The sequence below is a fragment of the Pleuronectes platessa genome, chromosome 17 (assembly GCF_947347685.1).
Source record: "Pleuronectes platessa chromosome 17, fPlePla1.1, whole genome shotgun sequence".
Classification (NCBI taxonomy): Eukaryota; Metazoa; Chordata; class Actinopteri; order Pleuronectiformes; family Pleuronectidae; genus Pleuronectes; species Pleuronectes platessa.
Genome location: NC_070642.1, coordinates 10,426,579 through 10,449,443, shown reverse-complemented (window position 1 = coordinate 10,449,443; position 22,865 = coordinate 10,426,579). Strand labels below are relative to the sequence as shown.

Sequence of the window (22,865 nt, the reverse complement as noted above, 5' to 3'; positions counted from 1 at the left end):
TTCTAATGGAATTAAACATTGCAGACTGAATGTAGTGCGGCCTGCTGGGAAACTTTTTTTTTGTCTAATCTAAAAGTGTGAATGCGGAACGTTGTTGAAGTCCTCACAGGATTTGGAAAACATCTGTTTCATGCCTCTTTTTACTTATTTTTTTCATGTCTTTTACTTAAAACCACTGAAGACACAAGACTTGTAATAATGACACTTCTGCAATAACGGTCAAAGACGAATAAACTAACAGTGAGAAAGGATTTGTTGTGATGTGCTCAAGGGCACTTTTATTTTACAGACTCATTGCTTGTGTAATAAATGTCTTTCCAAAGAAACTTTTTAATTGTCTGTATTTTTTCCATTTCACGATTGTCCCACTTCAGTTCAGATTACTTCTAGTTTACATGATGAAGAAGAGCCTGGAGTTTTTTTAGGGGAGGGGATATAGATGAGAAAGAGGAGGACTGACACGTTTATTTTGGGGCTTCTCCACACACTTCTCTCATCACAGGGACAAAGTGAGAAAGAACAGCACAAATGGGCGACGTGAACACTGAACAATGTCTGGACTTTTCAGACGAGTTATATTTCAGGGTGAATAAAGAATGCATCATTTAAATTGCAAAAATTACAATGCCTCAATTTGTCCTGCAAAGCTGATGCATGGGGAAACAGCAATTAAGTCGTTGAACCCTGAAATAGGAATATAAAATTAAGGGCTATTAATAAACGTGAATATTTTGATATAACATTTTGAATCAATTATTTAATTAGATGTGTATACAATTCATCCAAAAAACTAAACCTTCTGAATTGTCGTGTGAATTCGTCTTTATCGTTAAGTGTAGTTTACAGCTTTGCCCACAGGGTGGCGCCGCTGCTTTGACCTCTTTTTTCCCAAAAAGCGGAAGTGTTTTAAAATTGTTCCACCGGAGTCTCCGTAGAACCAAGCTACCACTCTGTTTTGAGACAATTAGCTAGCTTCTCCGACAAAGTAGCTCGGCCACGCCTCTTTTATAAGGTAAATAAATATGCTTAATGTCACTGGAAGTGTAATAGAGTTATAATAAGGGATTTTGCACAGTCGTCGGTCAGGCTTTGCCTCCGGACAGCTAACATCTGTCCTGATAGCCCCGGTAGCTAGTTGTGGCAACTGCTAACTGTGCTAGCTAAGTTGACAATTACAGTTTGACATTTAACCCAGAGACCGATCCGCAGCTGTGGAGCTTCAGCATCAAATAGCTACACGGTCTGACCAGCTAGTTAGTGGTGGTCAACCCGCAGTGACTAGCAGTGTACTTGTAAGTGTGACGTCTCCTCCTGGTGTTTGTGTCACAGCTCGTGTGATGGTGTTGACTTGGAGATGACCTGCAGCCTGAGCTTCTGAGCGACTGAAACATCTTCCACCCAGTAGGTCAAGTCGTGAGGTGAGCTGCGTTTTAATTCAATTTCAATCTGAGCATATTCGGTGGCGTTTAATGTGTGTGGGTTTATCCTCTGGGGTCACAGGTTGCACACAGGGTGACCAATGCTTTCTGATGAGCTGGACTCCAAACCAGAGGTAAGCTCTTTCGCCAGTAGGACTCTGTCGTGACAGGTAACGTTGAACGTGCAGCTGCTGATCCTGCGTGTGTCTCCTCTCAGCTGCTGGTGCAGTTTGTCCAAAACGCGTCCATCCCCCTGGTGCAGGGTCTGGAGGACACCGAGTCCAAACACTGTCTGCCGCTGCTGACTTCGGCTGAGGGCTCACTCTGCAGCCCGCTGGAGCTCACAGGTCAGCAGCTGATCAATGTCACATGCTCCCCAGATCTGTCAAAATTCCAGCGGAGGAGATATTAACTGAGTCAATTTAACTCCCTTTACTGTGCACAATACAATGCCTGGTGGGTATTAACTTAACATGCTGTATTGTTAGCTTGAGAGTTCTCAATTTGCTGTTCTAGAACCAGAGTAAACATTTGATGCCTCCAGTGTCAGGACAGCCAAACAGGGGCGTGGATCTGAGTGAGTCATGGTCTGTTGAGCGGCACTTTGTAGTCAAAGACTGTCACCTCTGCTGCTTTTCTCTGTAACTGCAGGGGAAAACATGAGCTCAATGAAGCAAATACAAAAAACAGAAATGTATTTAAATAAAACAAAGAAGCAAAAGGCTGATCCCTCAATCAGCGGAATTGAAATGTCAATACTGAGCAAAGGCTGTGTGTCATGCACTGTAGGAACAAAGTTTTTTCAAGCTCTAAACGATGAAGTTACACAGAATGTTAAAAAATATAGGCATAATACAAAAGTAGTACATTTTTAAAGGAAGATCACAATCAAGAGCCAGGTTTTTTAGTTTCTGTTTACTGAAAGGTAAAAGCCAAAACAGTAATAGAAGTTATAAATCTAGGGACACAAAGGTACCGGCCCTGGTTTTAAGGAGGTGTTGATCATTTTTCAAAATCCAGTTCTGTGACTCTCCACCATTGCATTTGTTTTTAATCCTACATTATTAAAGAAAGCTTCCATTAGCTTCATCTCACCCTGCTTTGCATAATATGCTTCAGCATCCGTAACTTTTCAATTTGACCCTGTGGTTTGATAGATGCTTTTTTGTTTTTCTTTTCTATTTTGCAGCCTGTTTTGTTCTTTGTGCTCCAGTCTTCTCTGTTCAGATACTAACATGAGCTGCTTTCCTCAGGCTTGAGCCATGTGCCTGAGAGTTCTCCCTCGCTGTCCGAGTACGGAGGTGTGTCAGAGCGAAGCTCCTTAGTGGTCCAGACACACCCTCACCCACGTGTCTCACCCAGCCCCCCGCCCATCCTCCATGACCTACAACAGTCAGACAGCACTTCCTACGTCCTGCTCAACCTTGCAAAAGGTAATAAATATAATGCATATACCCATGTACAGGTCAGAGTCTCACAGTTAAGCCTACAAAGCAACAAAGTGCAGTATTTGCTGAATAATATTAACATTTTATTGCTTACATTTTCACCGCAGCTCTTAACAAAGTGGAACCATTTTGCTGTATGATTAACCGATTAAAATCGTGAGATCAGTTTTTTTCCTCCTCCTAGTCCAGAGTTAGGGACAGAGGATGTTCCCCTTTGTGCAAACGTAGATTTATGCATATGGGCTACTCAAACTAAATTTGATTTGAATTAACACATTTACGCAATCTCACTTCTAATTGACATCGACATTCTGCTGCATATTAATTGTGGACCTCACCTTCATCAAAACAAGTGCTCCTACTTTATCCCAAATAATCTTAGGCATCTCATAATGCTGTATTATCTTAGATTTATCCCTTAATAAGCAACAAAGCAGTGTTGCCCCATGTGATGCAGACTGGCAGACAACTGTCAGAAATACAGCAAGTGAGAGACGGCTGCAAATGAGTGAGAGAAAAGCTGAGAAAAGTTTGTGTTAAGGACAAATAAATAAAAAAAATAGGGCAAAATTAATGGATAGGAAAACCCTGCTGATAACAGGAAAGAATCATGATCTCATGTGCTCATCTGCGTTATGAAAAGATAAAGAAAGGAACCTTTCGTCTTGTCTTCCTCTTGTCAGACTAATTATAGTGGAATTGAGGTAATGGGCAGTTTTTCTTTTATCAGATTTTCTAGGTCATATGCACAACAAAAATAGCTGCAGTGTAAAGAGAAACCTGACATTATCCCAATTTGATAAGTCGGTTTGTGATGAATAATACAAGTAAAAGAGGGAATATTTTACTATACAACAAATCCGATCTTGTGTCTGTACTTTGTGTCTCGCTTTGCTCCTGATTCTATACAGAGCCCTAAAAACAAATGCAGTGACACATTTTCATGAGAAAAAGCCCAGTGAATTATTTTGGCTGGAAGAAATGATCCTTGGCAGACACATTGTCTTGGTTTATGAGGCCTTGGCACGAGAGAGAAAAACATAATTTTGGTCTCTTCTCTCTTGACATCGACCTGATGTGTTGTGTCTGTGACTCAGTTCAAGATATGAAGGATAGAAAATAATTTTAGCCGACAGAATCATTTTCTATTGTTACATTGAATTCAAATTCTAAATAGAGGTGTCTTGTTTGTGTGGATATTTGTGGGTCTGCTGGCCACCTTCCTATCAGCCTTTCTGAAAAGAGCCATAACATTGAATCAAGAATAGCTGAGCATCAACGCAGGACAGTAATGAATTCAGAAATGTGACCTCGAGCGGCTCACGTCATCAGTGATCTTGCAGAATATTGCATTGGCCTTGAACGTCTCCCTCTGCCTTGTCTCTCCTCTGAGGCATCACAGCCTCCTCCGAGTCCCTGATCTTCGCCGCGGATGGCACCGGGGACGATGATGATGAAGGGGTCTCATCAGGGGACTACGGGATAGATGGCAGCGCTCCATGGTATCTGCGGGTACAAGAGCTGGCACACGACAGCCTCATTGCCGCCACGCGGGCGCAGCTTGCGAGAGATGCCAAGGCCAGCCAGGACGCCAGAGCTGCAGGTGTCAGCAACGGTAAAGTCACTTTGTCTCATCAACACAGGCAGAAAAGTACAAATGAGTCTATCACACTGTAAATTAAACCAAATGGGTTCTAAATAAGATGATGTGATGATACGTTGATGGATGTGTGCAGTGATCGTGGCTTCAGATGAAAATGAAAGGGGGAGAAAAACAATGAGAATGAATCCTGTGTATGTGAGGCAGTGCATTTTCTGTGCTAAGATAACTTCCTACGGCAGGGATGAGAGATAGAGAAGAGAAATAAGGTCAGCGACGAAATGAAAAAGTGGTGTAATCAGAACTGACTGGAACTGTGTTCAACGCTTCTCATCTTAAGTCTCTGAATCAAAATGAATTTGTAGCTTTGTCAAGATAGATTAACGAGTCTGGCTGCAAAATATCCAAAGGAGTTGTAAATGCCACATCATCTTGAAACATTGATCACGCCTCAGTCTATATTGGTGCTGCGTCTCTGATGATATAATGCGCCTTTAGTGATGTGGCTAATGCAGACCTGAGGCTACGCGGCTGCAGTTGGCAGGAAGACAGACTCAGGTTAGATGAGAGCAGAGAGGAGCAGCAGCAGAGCGGGGACCAAAGACGAGGTCAGGAGGACGTTCAGGTATGAAGTGTTCTGAATAGTGTGACATTTTGAAAACATGCTAATTCACTTTCTTGCCAATAGAGAAATGAGAACACCCATATCCCTCCTGCAAAATATGAAGCTATAGCTTGCAGCCAGTAAGCTTAACACAAAGACAGCTAACATCATCCTTGACACTGACTAATTCACAGAAAATTAGCTGTTATATATATTCAGGAAGGATATTGGATAAAATCTTTGATACATGATTTATCGCAAATTCTTGTGTGGGCCTATAGTTCTCGCATCTAAGCTAAAAATATTTGATCGACTGGTGTTTGTAGGTCACTCGAAGCTGCTGTTTCACAGAATCTCATGTGCTCCTCAGAAGGTCACATTAGCCAAAGTTGTGAAGTTGCTGCTTGTGGGTTCAAGGGCTTTGAAGTCGTAATGTGGAAAAATCATTAACGCCGAAAATGAGATGTGTTGTATTTTTTTGAGTGAGAGCATTTATACAACACCATGACACCTCTTTCCAATATTTGCATATTAATGACGAGCAAAGAAAAAGGATCAGGTCTGAAAACTAGTTAAGTTATTGAAAACGTACGCATGTAAATCATAAAAATGTCTGCATTGTCTGAAAATGGTGTTAGCTGCTTCATAGAGTTGGACATGTAGTTTGCAAGTGACAAAAAAAGAAGCTTCTATTTAGAGCTAATTGTTAAATTATTAAGTTAATTGGTTTATAAGTGAATATATTAGTAACTCAGCAACTCTTGAACCAAAAGTTGTTCCGACTTGAGATGCCAGTCGCTTTAATTTCCCAAGCTAAGAACAAATCTTTCTTTCTATTCTTTTATAATTACGACACAAACATCTAAAAACAAATTTCCGGGCATCAAAACCACATCTATCAAAACGTGTCTTTGTGCAATCACTGTGTTCTCATGTTGGTGTAAAAAACACCAAAAATAAAAATGTCTGCAGTGTCTGAAATTTCTATTCCGGTCACATAATCTGATGGATGACAGAATACTGTGAAACATCGGCTTCTGGCTGTAGCGTCACACTTAACGGACAAAAAGATGTTGATCTTCACCTTTAGAGTTATGCAGATGATTAATGAGCTCCTGCTGTGCCACCTGCATAGGATGTTAAACACAGTACAAAGTCACGTTTATGATTCCTTCCAATTCTGCTTTGTTTGTGTAGGATTTTTCAATGTCTCTTATCAAAACAAAGTTTCAATCGGGTGTTGATGGCTCCCCACACCTTCACTTTTCCCACTGTGAGGCCTCTGATCTGATCTCAGACTGAGACGTCTCTGCTGCAGCGCACAGTCACGTACAGATCTTTTGACCCACACCAGGAGTCAGCACCACATCACAGCCCATTTTAACGTCCCTCCACAGGAAGCCTGATACATACAGAACTCAGCCATGACTTTCAAAGCTCTCTGACTCTTGGCTACATCTCTGATCTTTGAACCCCTTCTGAGTCGAATTGCAGCTGGAGGTCCTGGTTAAAAAAGTGAGATGTTAGCGAAATCTCTCCACCTTATTTGGCCCCAGTTTATTTCCTTTGATCTCGACCCGGTTTCTGTTTTCCAAGATCAGTTTCTTAAATATTTTTTGTTGTAATTTCATCGTATTATAATATTTTTTAACCTGTTTTAAAAATAAGCTTTTTAAATAGAGATAGAAAGGTTATTAATGAGAAGAGCAGCTCTTGCCGGTGCAGGACATGATCAGACTGATGTCAGGAACATTGTGTGGACAACATAGAGAGGAGTGTTATAGTTGTTAGAGTCCACATTTAGAGCTCAGAGGTACAAAAAACCTTGGTATTGTTCTACAGACGTGTGGAACAAAGTGATATGTTTCAAACTGTATTTTTCATATATAAGTTAACAGAGGGTAAAATACCGTACAATACCATAAACATTAGAGGATGCACGTGTAAAACCAAAGTGACAAGTGTAAACTGTATGAGAATATGTGTATATATAGTTTTGCACATTTTCTAGAGGTGGATAAGAGACACAGTGCAAACAGGCAAGTGAAGAAGCCTGATGTGTTCCGATGAGTCAGCCTTCAACACTGTTTTGACAAGTGAGCATGTGTGGTGTGCACCAAGCGAACGGTACACGTGCCTGAATACTTCAGGGGATCTGTAATTCCCAGTGGGAGGTTTTGCTGGTATGGTTTGTGTCCACTTGTGACAAGTCACTGCAAATTGATAGAAAGCTGTTCTGATTGATCATCGTTATCCTTTGCATGATTTTTATCCTGAGAGGAGTCTTGTCTCTTCCAGGATGACAATGCCCCCCCACCCACAGGCAAAAAGGGCTCACTGAACAGTTAGAAGAACATGATGTGATTTGCTCTTCCCCATTCAGACCAGTCAAACACGTATTGATTCAGAGTCTGGATATGATGAGGCTCATCTGGCATCTCATTGTGGCCAAACATATGACTTAGATTAGATTTACCTTTGATTTGTCCTCCGTCTATACATAGTAATGCAATATTCAGAAGTGGGTGCTTCAGACCAATCTCGTGTAATCAAGGTTGCAATCAAAAGCCAGACAGATTTATAGGTTGGTAATAAAACTATTGGCATTGGACTCTAAACATCCACATCAGTCTGGCTCTAATTTCAAGGTGAGCTGGACCATAATACAAGACATGTGTTCTCTTTCTACCTCCATTTGATTTCACCACATTTCTCCTTGACCTCATTATATTTCCATTAAAGTGAAGTTAGAGGAGTTAGCAGAGGAAGAAAAGGACTCTCTTTTTTTTGTCGGAGCCCTGAACGTCTTTGACATGAGCTCTCAGCTTATTCTGAGCTGCCGGACCAGCTAACAGGAGGCTTAAAGCTCTTTGTATATCGTCGAATAAAGTGTCTGCAGCAGAGTGAAACTTCTCTATGAGTCACTGTAATGGCTTCCCTCCCACTAACTTGCATTAGATTAAGCATGTTTCCCTCAGCAGTGGGGTGTCCGTTATAGGAGCATTACCGCTGCCATGCTCCGAGCTCAATTGGACCTGTTAGAGACATCCAAAGAAAGTCAAAGTGGTAAAAAAAGAAAGTGATTGCATTCAGCTGCAGGGTTGTTTTCTTTTGGCCGCGCTCATTCAGCAGGTCTCAGTCAGAACCCGGGGATTGGCTTATGTACAGCCGGGGCTCCAGAGGCCGCCGGGGCTCCAGAGGCCACCGGGCTCGTCTAGATTGTTTTTCTGCACGGCCCCGCTCACTCTCCTCTCCCGGTTGCCTAGGTGACCACACACATGGTCTAACAGCAGACGGGGACAAGCGGGAGCTCCCGCCTCGGACCGGCCGCCCCCTCTCCAAGCAAATCCTCCGCTGCTCGTTCGAGGGTTGCTGCAGGACGTTCACCTGGCCGGCTCATCTCAAATATCACCTCAAAACACACAGGTAACACAGTCTCTCACACACACACACACACACACAGCGGTGGGAGATAATGGAATCAGGCAGCGATTCCAACCAGATGCGGCAGCCAAAGCACCGATATTCAATTAATTCCCTGTGCAAATGCTGCCTATTGTGGATCCACTTTCCAAATTGAATAATGATAATAATTTCAGCTTGCTGGTTAATAGTTTTCAACTTATCATACAAATGATGACACAATGCTGCCACATGCAATCCAGTCTGAGCTGCTGGCGTTTTTTAACCAAACACCGTCCAACAATATGACAAATACAAGTACAGCAATGAAGAAGACAATGAAGTGAGTTATTTTCATCTAACATCTGTTTGGAGGTGGAAACGCAAATCTCGCCAACTGTTCATCTTATCGGCTTCACACTTCACAATTGTTTGACATTACAGATCACTTAGCTGATGCTTGTATCCAAAGTAATTTAGTTAATATATATGTTCACAGCTCAGGTAGTCTTTCCCACTGGTTGTGTGTGTGTGTTGGAGGCAGAAACGCAGCTGAGATGTAGAGCGTAGTGTGTTCATGTCCTGCAGGAGCGCTGTTAGCATCAGTGTAGGGAATCTATGTGCGGTTGCCCTGTCTGACTTTGTGGTGGGCCGCTGCCAATGAAAAAACGTGTGCAAAGGAAACACTGAGTTTGTTTGTTTGTTTGGTTCATCCGGGCTCCCAGGAACGACCGGATGTTCAGGTGCAGCGCCGAGGGCTGCGGGAAGAGCTTCTACGTACTGCAGAGGCTGCAGGTTCACATGAGGACGCACAACGGCGAGAAGCCCTTCATCTGCAAGGAGAAGAACTGTGGCAAGAGGTTCACCACGGCTGGAAATTTGAAGAACCACAGACGCATACATACAGGTGTGGGGGGGTGAAGGGGGTGGGACTATGCTCCTGGTATAAAAGCCTGAACACGGTGAAGGCAATACCTCAGGCCATTTGTCTCTGCTCATATAATGCTTCCTTGGTGCAGTCAAGGCTGGAGATATGACGAGTCAGCAGCACTGGCGCCTCCATTTCACTGCTGGAAGTAACAGTACTCTGTCATATTTTATTTAGGGTGACATTAAGATTTTTGATGGCCCGTTCCACTGTCGTCTTCTTCTGTCTGGGGACCAGTCAGCGAGCAGACCAGCTACACTGTACTGTGTTTATATTTTTGCCCATAAATTCTGGAAGAAAAGCTATTTATGAGCTTTAATATCCACTATTATTACATGTTCTACTTTCTTGTGCGAAAGAATAGTTCAGCTGCCACTAAAAGTTCTATAAACACTAAGAAATGCAGCATTAAACATTTCCTGAGTGTTTCTTTGACCTTTCAACACATTCACATCTAATACGTCTGTGTTATTCTGCCATAAAAAGTTTACTACCATAGGTCTATGTGTCTTAGAGCTGAGCAGTGTGTGTGTGTGTGTGTGTGTGTGTGTGTGTGTGTGTGTGTGTGTGTGTGTGTGTGTGTGTGTGTGTGTGTGTGTGTGTGTGTGTGTGTGTGTGTGTGTGTGTGTGTGTGTGTGTGTGTGTGTGTGTGTGTGTGTGTGTGTGTGTGTGTGTGTGTGTGTGTGTGTTGGGGGGTGGGTGGCTGTTTCCAGGAGAGAAGCCTTTTCTTTGTGAAGCAGATGGTTGTGGGCGATCCTTTGCAGAGTATTCCAGTCTACGAAAACACATGCTCGTACATTCAGGTGAGTGAGACCCAGTTTTCAGGAACCAGTGTAACAGATGTAGATTATCGTCATGTGCATAGAGGAGACACGTCCGTCAGTCAGCTCAGAAGGGATCACATTATTGTACATATCTCTGTGTGTGTGTGTGTCCCAGGTGAGAAGCCTCATCACTGTGGGATCTGTGGTAAGACGTTCTCTCAGTCCGGCAGCAGAAACGTCCACATGAGGAAGAGACACGGAGAGGAGGAGCTCAGCAGCGAGAGCAGAGAAACAGGTCAACTACAACAACTACATGTCTAAACCCAACCCTTAAAATATCAAAACCCAATTCTAGCCTGAACCCTTAAACCAAATTCTGACCCTTATACTACATGCATACGACTATGTTTTCATTATCATCAAAATGCTCCAACTCTGCTACAGATGCACCTGACATCCACACTTCTCCAGAGTTTTAGAGACTCTTAAACCGAGAAATCTGGAAATGCTGCTGGTTCCATTTGATTGTAAAAACTCTGGGGCTGTGTTATAGTCTGGACGGGCAGAAACAGAGATGTGTGGAAACAGTGATGTAGACACTCACACCTGCTTTTTGGTCCATACATAGCTTTCTCTGATTTGTCAAGCTCCTATCATATGACCCCCTTCCTTAAGAAGATAGGTGTTTAACGCAACATTTATAATCAAAAACCTTTGTGTCATTGCTAACAGCTTGTTGTCCAGTTAAATTCAGAATTTTACAATGATACTTATCAGGTGTAGGAGATAGATATTAACTGAGTAATCTGTTTACACTGGCATGCACATGCCTTGAAAACAAAAAGATATTAATTAAACAATCATCAAAGGTTATTCAGAAAGCCAAAATGTCTCACTTTACCAAAATAGCCCCACTTATATAGTGTAATACTCAAACTGGTCCTCACAAAGATGGATATACAAGTAACACACATCTGGTGTGGTGGGTACATGCGATTCCTTGGATTTTGTAGCTTTAAGCAGCCCATACATTTAAAATGTGCATAGAGAGGGTGTTTGGTCTAAGTTAGATTCAGGAAGGTTTTTTTAATTATTAATGACTCTCAGCACTTAAATGAAAAATGTGAATAATACATTTTTCTCAGGGCCGGTAGCTGAATTGTTTCAGACTGCTGATGTCTTTGAATAAGACAGAGAGCCTCCCCCCTGCTGCAGAAACAGTCCTGTTAGGCTTCTTCTGACTGGATCAAATATGGCTTTGAAGTATATAATTTACCATTTGAAACATAATTAAAAGATCTAATAAATCTCTGAGAAAAACTGGTAGATGCTCGAGTAAATCTTCCACCGCAGATGTAGGAAATTTACCCGACTGCACTCGCTGCCTGTTCTCAGCTCCAGTTTCAGTGCCGCTTCAGATGAAAAACCGCCCGACGAGTTCTTTGCATCCCTTCATTCGTCTAATTGTACAAAGTAAGCTTAAACTAGTTTTCCATATGTCATGAAACACCGAGTGAAACAACGAGAGCAGACGGTGCTTTTGCCTCCTTGTCATATTTCTGCAGCAGTGGGGGAAGCACCGCTGCTGGAAGAGGAAACGCTGCCAAAGCTCTAATTATAAACAGCAGATTTATTCGGGTCAGCTTCCCCAAAGACGCTGGTGTTTTGTAAAAGAAGAGCAAAGAAGATGCAGCTTCACAACAGAGTGGTAGTTTCTGAGTTATTTATACATAACAGGGACACAGTTTTATTTTTAAGTAGACTGTTGGAATAAGTAAAGCCCTTTAACTTGAGAATCCGCACGCAGGTCAAAAGGTAACATGGAAAGTTGGTAATAATGAGCAGATGTCAGGTTTGACTCGCGGGACTCTGGTGTCGAGCACATCGCGTGTCACTCTCTGCTTCGATCTTCTCTCGGGTTGAGGTGTGTGAAGTGTTGTTTGTTTGCCGGTGACAGGAGAGGCGCTGACACAAAGCAGCCTGCTGGAGGCGGACGGCGAGGATACAGACAGTATGGTCACCATGACAACAGCCGTGGAACCCATGAATCTTCATCATGCTATGCTGAGATCCCCAGGTAGGCGTGTGCACGTGTACGACAGAGGTAATGTGTCCAAAGTGTACAAAATAAGAAACACAATCCAACATCATTTACAGTTGTCACTACTTTAACAAAGCTCCCAGTGTTAATGTCAGAGGTGCTGAGTCAACTCGTGGTGTTGCTCTCGTCCTGTGAAGAGTTTTAATCACTGTGTGTGATGCTCACTCAAGTCTTCAGCATTTGTTGTCTTCACTTTCAGACCTTTTTGTTCCCAGCGTTTAACGTGACTTAAACTGTCTTTTAATTGTGATGTAGAATAGTTGCAGTTTGTATTTGTGGTGATTCAGTTTTAAAACCCACTCGTTTTTAAACTCTTTCTTAGAAGCAGAGGAAGACAAACACTTTATGAGCAGCCAAACATTTTACAAATCTGAAGTATATGAATGAACTTGATGTCTTTGTGTTGGCCTCCCTCCCTCAGGCTCTGCAGACTCCGTGGTAGTTCTTTCTCAGCCGCACGAGCTGGTGACCATGACGACGGAAGGCCATGCATATGGAGAAGACGTGGTGGCGCTGCTGTAGCTCTGCTGTGACATGTGTCACACACTCGGTGGACTAAACAGCAATGTGTAAATAGATCAATCACTGACTTTAACCCATGTAGATATTTGTAATTAGCAACCAACGATGGTTTTATTTTGAAAAGCGTGAAAAGGGCAGAGTTTGTACAAAACAACCTTTTTTTCCTAAAGTTTTTGAAAACAAGTGCTCCCAAAGAAATACTGAGACGGGTTTTAAAAGTTTATGATAATATAATGACCGTGAATTGTGCTGTGCAGATTGAGTAATCACTTTAAACAGCAGGCAGAGGTTGGAATGCAGCGATGCTCTCAACTGCACAGTGAGTGCCACTTATTGAAATGTACCAGACACACGTATAACCCATTATCCCTATTAGTAAAAATAAAACCCTTGGCATTAAAACTGCTAAAGCACAGTATTTCATATTGCTGCATGTAAACACTGGTCTCACACAACACATGCAGCCAAGTCGCCATGATAACTCAAACAAACTGTGTCGTCCAAAGCTGCACTAACAGATTGTGTTATTGAAGCCGTCTTTCACTCAAACGTCTCTTAACTTTCATTACAGCTCAATATATATATTAATACTAGAGAATAAATGCTTTAAAAAAGAAATGAGGCTCATGTGAAACACACAGCAAACGTCTGGGCCGGTTTGATAAGCCAGTGCCCGTGACTTATTGTTGTTGTTGTTATTGAGCCACCAACTAACTCAGCAGTCAGTCAGTGGATCTTCAGGTTGTGGAAGTGGTCCAGCATGGCGCCCAGAGCCCAGCTCGCCTCCACGTTGTTCACTTTCTTGGTCAACTAGGAGGAGACAAGAACCCAACACCAAATCACTCAAATGCCTTTTGTATTTATTGAAATAAAAAAAGTAACAGTAAAAGTAAGACGTTTTTGTATTGAATTTCTTTTTTTCCTTTCCATTCACCTACAAGCACATTTTGAAAGAGCATAAGCACAGTTACTAGTATTAGCAATTATATAATGTGTGATTGACTATGTATCGGTGGAAAGAAAATATTCCCGATTTATTCTGAAGACATTTTTTATTATGATGCTGAAATGAGTTGTTTATAGAATATTCCATTGATATATTACTACTTGTTTACACTCGAGCTCAGGGCATGTGTCGTCAATCAGTTGCTAACTGCTGTGAAAACTAATCGGGTTAAACGTGCATGTAACTTCGGCCACTGGGGGAATCTCCATCAAAACAATAACAACATGTCGTAAAGTGAAGTGGGATCATGGGAGATTTTACAATTGCTGATGAAAACCTACCTGATAGGACGGTCGTACAAATCATGTTCACGGATGAATTTTTTATTATCACTTTACGCAGCAAATAGCAATGAATAATCGTGATCCATTACGTATGACCGATACAATAACTCACGGGTAAAACAGATGATGATGCAATAAAAAAGTTACATTTGGGAATATGTAAGTACACAAGTCGTTTTAAATCTTTAATAATGTTTGAATATTCGCGACCATGTAAATGTGCACACTGTCTCCTTATCTATGCCCAGTTAAAATGGTGAAAATATACTTAACCAATTCAAAATCTACAAAGCTTTTAACGTGATTTCATTAAAAAATAATCAGATTTAAACCCGAATAGTTTAAAAATATCTTAACTTGTTTCTTCTGTTGCATCCTTACAAGGCCACAAACCCTTTAGACTGTGTTGTGCTCCGATGCCTCACCTGCAGCACGGTGCTCTCCTTGAAGCCAAATCCATCCTTGAGCAGACAAGTGATGTAGGTCATGTCCATGCACAGGAACGGGCTGATGGAAGGGTACTTGGTCGTCCTGTTGCACACTGAGCAGAGAAAAAGGGACAAACTCTGTTGTTTTAGTTTGGATAATCGGGCATCGGTATTCTGCTGAGAGCTTGACAAAGGTTGCAGATAGCAGCGAGGACACGAGTGCACACGATGGAGATGCTCGCCGTGTGTCTGGAGAACGGAGACCTGCACATCTGTCAAAGTAACCGCACAGGCGCTTCGACCATCTCACCCTCTTTAGCTCTCTTCTTGAAGTCTCTGACCTGCAGCATCCCTCCGTAGACCCCATCTGTAACAGAGGGCGGAGGGTGAGCGGGTCAGCTCCCATTTGAAACGCTATACCATTCATTTAAAGATCACATTCCCATGCACATTAACATAACACTGAATACTGTGGACTGGCAGAGGACAGCGATTTGTCTAATAACTACACACCAGAGTGCAGATGACTCACATTCTCCCCTCTCTCTCTCTCTCTCTCTCTCTCTCTCGCACTGGAGTGGGTATTAACATCTTGCTCGGCCTGTATAATTATGTAAGGCGTGTGCAGAGAGGGAGTGTGTGTGTACTAACCGATAAGGCCCGCGTCCACCGCTCTGTCAAAGTAATAGGAGAACGCATAGAAGACGTTGCTGCCTTCCAGCTCCAATGGCTGATGAATGACGCCCTTCACCACCTTAAGCACTTCTTGATAACAGAGCTTGAATCCCGTGTAACCTGGAGAAGAAAGCAGTGTAAATGATGCGTCCTATTTAGGAGCCACATTACGAAAACCATGCGGAAAAGTTCATTTTAATGGGCTTTTGTAACATTAGTGCTGCAGCCATTACGTTTTTTCACGTGTATTTTTTACTCAAACCTGTCACATTATCAGATTTATGCTGGACGTCCCAAGTGTAACATGAATATTTGAGGAAACGGCAGCTTTGGATTTGTTCCTCTCATGACTGATGATACTTGAACCCTACTTACCCTCTGGGTCTCCGCTAACATGATAGGTGATCCCTCCAAAGCTCCATTCATCCCGGAATTTCTTCGGCAGGCAGGAACTTTTAAAAACCCGCCACTCCATCCCTGAGAGAGCACGGACATGACTGGTTGACACGGTTCAATCTGCGAACTGGCTCAACGGCCTCAGACCTGGACACCCACAGCCTGAGACTGACTCAAGAACTCTGAATGTCCCTGAGACAATTTCCACTGAAGCGCTTCAAGGATTCATCTCCAGGTCTCACTTCACTGGTTTGTGAGAGTGGAAGACTTTATGTCCCACAAACACATCTTTCTCTTGTATAACCTCTCAGCTTTTGGAGAAATAGGCAGAAAGGAGGGAAAATAACAAAGGAGAGGGAGAGGGGGGGGAACTGACTCATTGTTGTGTCCCAGATTCTTTCAGACACACAATAAAATAACACTGACCAACAGCCAATGGCAACAAAGCACAGTTTCTCCAAATACAGTACCTTCTGCACCCAGTGCTCCCAGCGTGGCAAGTCGTCCTGCCATCAGCCCATTTCCCAGGTAACTGGATGAAGTCAAAGGAGCGTTGTGTTAGATTGTTAGAAAACTAATACCCTAATAAAGTACGTGCATATCAAGAAAATCCTTCTGAAAACATTATTCACATCCTAATGACCATACAGAAAATAGAAGTGTTGATGCAACATGGAGAATATGTTTTCACTTTCTTTAGCAATGTGTTATTTAATTATTTTTACTATTTTCACCAGTTTCCCCGGAAATACTTACTGGATCTTGATGAAATAAAATCATATTTCATCAGACTGATTGGTGCAGCTCGATTGAATTGAAATTGATTGCTGGGCCTTGGTGGAGCAATGAGCTCTATTGAGTTCCAATAAATAATTAAAATATAATTTGATAATTATATGAGAAATAATTAAAAACGGATCCAGGTGAAGTTACAACAACAAAATCAGTGGCATTTAAAACAACTAGTCAAAGTAGAAGCCAATTGTTTGTGTAAATGTATTAATATTTATAAATGTATGTAGATGACCATTTAAAGATATTAAATCAGGAATGGATTTTCTTCTATCACTTATAATTCATATGTAGACTTAATGTTTTTTATCAAACATGCATCAATCTAATGTTACCTGTAAGTGTATAATTCATATGTTGAGTTGAAGATGTCAAATCTGGCAACGAAGTCAGTGACACTTTCAATGGTTTCCTACAGAGGGATATGAAGGACAGAGTGGATGAGTCATTTATTTTAAAAATGAAATCTCTCTCATAAAAACAAACAACAGACCCTCAGCTTCGGCAGGAAGGTGATCTGCGTGGATCCTCCTCCCAAATCCAATATTCCCACCGTCTTCTTGGTTTGTGCGTTGAGGTGACCTGAAAACATTTTAATCCCACAGCCACAACAGACAAGAATCAGCAGGAATCAGTTGTACCTTAGATTATATCTTAAAAACCCCTCAAGTATAAAGTCCTAACACTGAGCCTGATAAAGATCAGAGTAGTCCGCTTTAGGCAAAGAGCTGTGATTTGTCAGACTCTGTTAGTGAACAAGGATCTATTTTAAGACAGCTGCACTAAGTTCAACCTGAATGTACAGTAGCTGAGCTCAGAGAACAAAATAATCAAGGGAAATAGTCAGTGTTGTGTCACAATCGGTTCTTACCTGTCAGAAAGTTCAAAGAAATCCAAGCCAAGATTCCTGCATTTTGCAAACCAAGGAAACAGAAAAAACAGTTGTTATGTCAGGCGGAGCACACAAGTTGAATTTAGGAAAGCTGATGACAAATTCTCACAGGAATGACAATGGTTACAGCACAAACAAACACGTGCTGACGTGTGAGTACGAGCTGCAGCACTACACACAAAGTTGAAATGCTGACAAATCAATTACACTGTGGCCCAACAGACAGTAACATTTTCCACCACATAATTACAGCCTTTTCAACGTTGCTGCAACTCCCTTGCGGTGAAAAGGCAATTTTCTAAAGTGTCATCACAAAAGACAAGCAGTAATCTAGAGCCATTTAGTCGCATGTCTGCAGTAAACAAGGATTCCTTAAAGAAACGGCCGAGCAGAGGAGAAGTGGAGCAGGAGCCTCGGCGATGCCACCTACGATGTAACACGGGAAGAACATGAGCGGCTGCGATAACTGACAAACGTGTTGCCTGTCAAGACGAAGGGTGGGCAGACGGTACCTTCATTTGTGCCATTCATTATGGTGACGCTGTTGTCTGGGACCAGAAAGGGAGATTCATCAAACACATGTTGAACCTGAGGAGGAAGAAGAGATGGGGGGGGGAGAATAAGAACACGAGGGAGCAGTGGAGAGCGGCAGAGAAATGCCCTGAATGTTATCTACTGCATTGGCAGCTCATCCAGAGGTGCCCTCCGCTTGAGGGGATTAATTAATTCCCTCATGGGGATTAATAAAATATAATTTATCTTCCAAGGTGCCCCGGGGCCATCCATTACTATCTTATCCCCTCCTCAAGAGCCCTCCACACTAAGCTCACAGCGCTCTGATAACAATACCTCTCCTCTCATCTCCGTACCCCCTCGCGTAGCAGCTAAGTTGTTCTGTCTTTATCCGCTTTCCTTCTGAAGTGTCGGACAATGTAGCTCCTAACAACTCACTCATGATAAAGAACTGTACGCTATTTTGCTAAATGTCGCTATTGTGTAAACACTAACAGCTCCTCTCAAGATCTGGATAGTATCTTGTGTTACCTGCTCCAACAGAGCCCGAGCTTTCTGTGCGGTCAGCAGCCGGAGTCCAGCCGTGGCTCGGAGGACCAGGGGGGTCCTCTTCCACTCCACGCGGGGCACAGTCCTCTTGGCCACCTTCAACAACATCCGCACTGTGTGTCCCGCCTTGAAAAACCACACACACACACACACACACACACACACACACACACACACACACACACACACACACACACACAATCCTCACTAGAAGAAAAACAGAACTGTCTTGACAGCAGGGTTAACATTGAGAAAACATTCGCATGAATCTTCACCTGTCATTTTGTTTTTCTCTCACCTCCTCCCTCCATTCATTACCAGTGTGAGTCCCTGGGGAGGGGGGAGCGGGGGGGGGGGGCTATTGGCAGTGTTCCTGAACACAGTGTGGAGCCAGCAGACCTTTTCTCTCCGGCTCAACATAATCGATTAGGTTTGACAATGGACTCACCGTTTCAGGGGAGTCAGCATATGCCGACAAGCCAGGCTTTATGGAATGGAACATCTCGTTGTCCAAGATGGGCAGCTCCTCTACGAGACACAAGATCCACCATCATCAAATATGCAGCAGCAGCAGCAGCACTTATTGAAACCGATTAAGAGGCCTCAATCTGCTTAGCATACATATGCAGAATAGATCCCTTTATTCAAGATGAGGAGGGTTGACTTGGATCTGGCAAAATAGGATTAGTATTTAAGAAATAAGACGCTTAAGAGCCGAGAGTCACTGAAGGTGGTGGCAAAACTGAGGCACGGCTTGTTACTCTGCTAATATTTGCATCCTCTAATGTATATAATGTAATTTGATTTAGCTCTATAACTTTTAATTGTAAATAGTCTTCATTCTTTTTCTCTATCTCTTTTGCTCTTATTGCATTGCTACGCTGATCTGTCCTTCTCATCCAACACTTTGCAATGTACCGTTGAAGCTGTGTTAACTTACAATGGACAAATAAAATGATGAAATGAGTAAAACAGCAGAGGGAAGCATGTGACAGTAAACTGACCTGGTGCCCTGCTCTGTTCTGCATTACCTGAGTCGCTCTGGATGAAGGTGTAAACGTGGATGCGTGTGCCCGTGCTCCCTGCGTCAAACATCACAGCGTAGAAGATGCGGCTGTGGTTGGCCGGGCGGCTGAGGCTGGGCAGGATGCTGTTGGTGAAATCCAGAAGCGAGCTCCGGACCTGGGCTTGGTTCAGTCCCACAGCGGTGAGCAGCACCAGGAGGAGAAGCGGCACGGCGGGCTTCATCTTCACTCTAGAGAATCAGCACCAAAAAAAAGGAATAAAGGAAGGTCTTCAAGTTAAATTCTGTTTACAGAATTATTAAAAAAAACACTGCTCAATAGCACAGCTCTAACTGTTGCTGACTAGTCCTGGCAGATGTTCAATTACCTCACAACAAGTGAGGAGTGAGAAGCAATCAGCTTATTTACAACAGGTCATTTGGCCACACCCCACTAGCTACCTAACCAACCACAGGGACACATCCCAAAAAAAATCCCCCTGTCTACCTGCTGAGTCACCTCCTGCCGAGGAGTTAGGAAACATCACGGGTTGGGATTTAATTAATGGACTAATTCCTTGATCCCGGTGTTCGATCGATACACAGCAACTCGAGCATGTCTAACACTGACACACTCAGACATCCACTGAGGGGAACTGTGAGGTCTTACAAAGCCTCAGTCGAGTTCTGCTCTGTGGGAAACCTCTGCTGGGACTGTGTCCACCTGAAGGAAATCAGGGGACTGAAAAAAACTAAATTCTGCCTTTGAATACTGAATTAAGTTTTGATTTAACTGGAGCGATTTAGAAAGATATAGAAAAAGCTACAACTAGACGTATGATTTAACAGTCTAAGGATTGCCTGGGCCCCCCCCGCTCTGTCCCTTTATTCAGTTATTATTGAACACTGAAATATTTTAATAAATGGTATCTATAATGAAGAGTGGTGATCATTGATGAATTCCTCATGGTTTTATTTGGCCCCTGTAAAGGAGGCGTTCAACTGTGACTTTAAAATCAAGTATTTTCATATGTAGTCTGGATGTTGTTTTTCTACGTTCAGCACAAAACACTCAATATTGTTGAGTTGTTGAGGATTGTTGTGCTTGTGTTGTAATATATGCATGAGCATTTTATCTGTGCTCGACTGCAAGGCCAATAATGTACTGACCTGAGCTGAGGCTTATCATCAAAGTACACCAGCCTGAACAAATGAATCTGTGTATGTACGACGATGTAAACATCTTTATATATTGAACTTCCTGCATGACTATCTACTTTCAATAGATTGCTTGATCCCAACGCCTGAAACAAATATACTGGACACATGCAACTGATTCTCATAGTCACATTGTGCAATCAGTTGCTGAATGAAACTGTTTATTCCACAATGCTGAATGGTTAAATAAAAGTATTTAATAGTAAGAGAACCCCAGCAACTAGACCTTTTAAGCTGTGTAGTTTCTACCAGATCTTATAAAGAATATAGGACGTGATCAGATCTCTTTCTCCACCCGTCTGGAACATGCATGGAAATGTTATTACTACGATAAACACACTTAGTGTAGCATTAAGAGAAATGCACCATCACATGTTGGAATCAAACTCTACTACTGTACTGGGTCTGTGCTGTGATGCGTTTGCAATGTGTCGGATTTTGCATTATCCTCCTGCTGTGTGTGGATTTAAAATAGCTTGTTCTCATATTACAGTGGATTTGTAGGTGGTTCAGTCCAGAGAAGGACTGACACACACACACACACACACACACACACACACAGTACTTTAGTAGATCTACAAAACAATCTCATGCTCCGGGAGTGTCAGTGTATTGTAGCGAGTTTAGTTAACTTTTTTAATGAATGAGAATTTGTAAGTCCATGCTATAAACTGAATGTTTTTTTGTATATATATATCTCGCGTTATCGTAGCTTTTTATTTATGACCACCACTTTTTTAATAACAACATCCAACCGACCGGTTACAGCTACACTTGCTGTGTTGACTTGACTTAGTGAAGTTGAAGCTAGTTCGCTATCGTTAGCTGCCGCGCCACAGCGAGTAACTACATTTGGAGGTAAAACCCTGAGTGAGGTTGACTTCAAAACGACACTGGAAGAAAATGAAACACACACACAAACAAACACAAACAAACACAGCAGAGACCGAGGGTAACTTAAAGCGTTCAACCCAGCGGGGGCTCACCATGATGTCCGGGCTAGCACACAGCTGACTCCTCGTGACGCCACGGGGTAACGTTGTTGTTTTTTTTTGGGGGGGGGGGGGGGGGCTCGGTACAGGTTACAACAATAAAAGATGCTGACAGCATGGCAGATCCACAGACAACAACATGCAGCTGTTGGATCAGTCAGTCGGTGGAGCGAGGAGGAAACGCATCCGGTGGTTTAATGGTGCCGCCAGCAGGAGCGTTTAGTTGCCGTGTTTACATTTCACAGCCGCTCACAGCACCGGAAGCTTTCAGCGACTTCAATTACAGGCCGCTGCTCATGTCACGTTCAGACTCACACTTCGTTTTCCTCAAGATCGTTAGACAAGTTTATTGCTGCTCCAGCATAACTAAATGTTATAGTGGTTCAGGTCTTGTTGAAGGAGCGGTAGACTATTGCAGTGTTTCTTCTAAACCTATATGGATATGTATATACACAAAGATATATATAGCCAGACGACACTCGCGTCTCTGTGGTCAAATCAGCCGACACAGAAATTCTACTGCACGCATACTGACATTTATGGTAAACGCATCCGAAGCGTTTTTTCAAAATAAACTGTTAAAAACACTTTGCTCGATAAGTTCAGAGTGAGACTGATATGCCAGTGTTCAGGACCTCTCTGACTACCTACATACTGAATATCCCAAAAAAATTCTGTATAGATCAAGAGATTTTTCAAAGTAAAGTCCAACATTTTCACTGTGGAATAGATCATTTCATGATATTTCAAAGTTCTATAAAAACACTTTGCTCCATAAGTTCAGAGTTAGACTGACATGCCTGTGTTCAGAACCTCTCTGACTACATACATACTGAATATTAAACATTTTACTGTATAGATAGACATTTTTCAAAGTAAAGTCCAACATACAATATATACTTCTTGAGAATTTAATCCAAGAAATTATTTTTCAATTATGCATTTTGTATAGACTCGATGTCAAGTTTATTTTTAAAACCGGAACATAGGCCCACATATTCCTCTAACTTTGAGCACTCCGTTGCTGTCCCCTTTCTGGGCGGTTTGGATGCGTTTACCATAAGTGTCAGTATATGAGTGCAGTAGAATTCCTGTGTCGGCTGACTTGACCACAGATGCGAATGTCGGCTGATTTGACCACAGAGATGCGAATGTCGGCTGGCTTTACTGTAGTTGACTGGTGCAGAGCGCTAGTCCTGTGTTATATTTCACTTTAATATTAAATGTATGGCTTGTTTAAATCACACCAAATTAAACACTGCACTTACCCGAACCATTAAAAAAAAAAACACATGCCAAGTGTGAGGCCGATAAGATGAGCGATTCATGA

The 22,865-nt window shown here is 42.4% G+C and overlaps 2 protein-coding genes across 2 annotated transcripts; one reads left to right on the top strand and one right to left on the bottom strand.

The window, feature by feature from the left end:
- The first annotated feature begins 896 nt into the window (after positions 1–896).
- Positions 897–13,680, top strand: znf410 (zinc finger protein 410). The gene is made up of 12 exons (XM_053445059.1): positions 897–1,012; positions 1,330–1,418; positions 1,501–1,552; positions 1,636–1,765; positions 2,672–2,851; positions 4,260–4,481; positions 8,337–8,496; positions 9,198–9,379; positions 10,114–10,203; positions 10,340–10,459; positions 12,122–12,241; positions 12,687–13,680. The coding sequence occupies exons 3-12, from the start codon at positions 1,520–1,522 to the stop codon at positions 12,785–12,787; spliced, it is 1,338 nt and encodes a 445-aa protein (XP_053301034.1). The 5' UTR covers positions 897–1,012; positions 1,330–1,418; positions 1,501–1,519; the 3' UTR covers positions 12,788–13,680.
- LOC128460048 (ectonucleoside triphosphate diphosphohydrolase 5) lies at positions 12,873–22,032 on the bottom strand. The gene is made up of 14 exons (XM_053445061.1): positions 21,530–22,032; positions 19,354–19,577; positions 18,771–18,850; positions 18,305–18,448; positions 17,773–17,848; positions 17,240–17,275; positions 16,862–16,950; positions 16,704–16,780; positions 16,047–16,108; positions 15,556–15,657; positions 15,157–15,300; positions 14,816–14,872; positions 14,503–14,618; positions 12,873–13,597 (listed from the first exon to the last, which is right to left on the bottom strand). Exons 2-14 carry the CDS (start codon positions 19,568–19,570, stop codon positions 13,514–13,516), a joined length of 1,284 nt encoding a protein of 427 aa, XP_053301036.1. The 5' UTR covers positions 19,571–19,577; positions 21,530–22,032; the 3' UTR covers positions 12,873–13,513.
- Between the last annotated feature and the right edge of the window lie 833 nt (positions 22,033–22,865).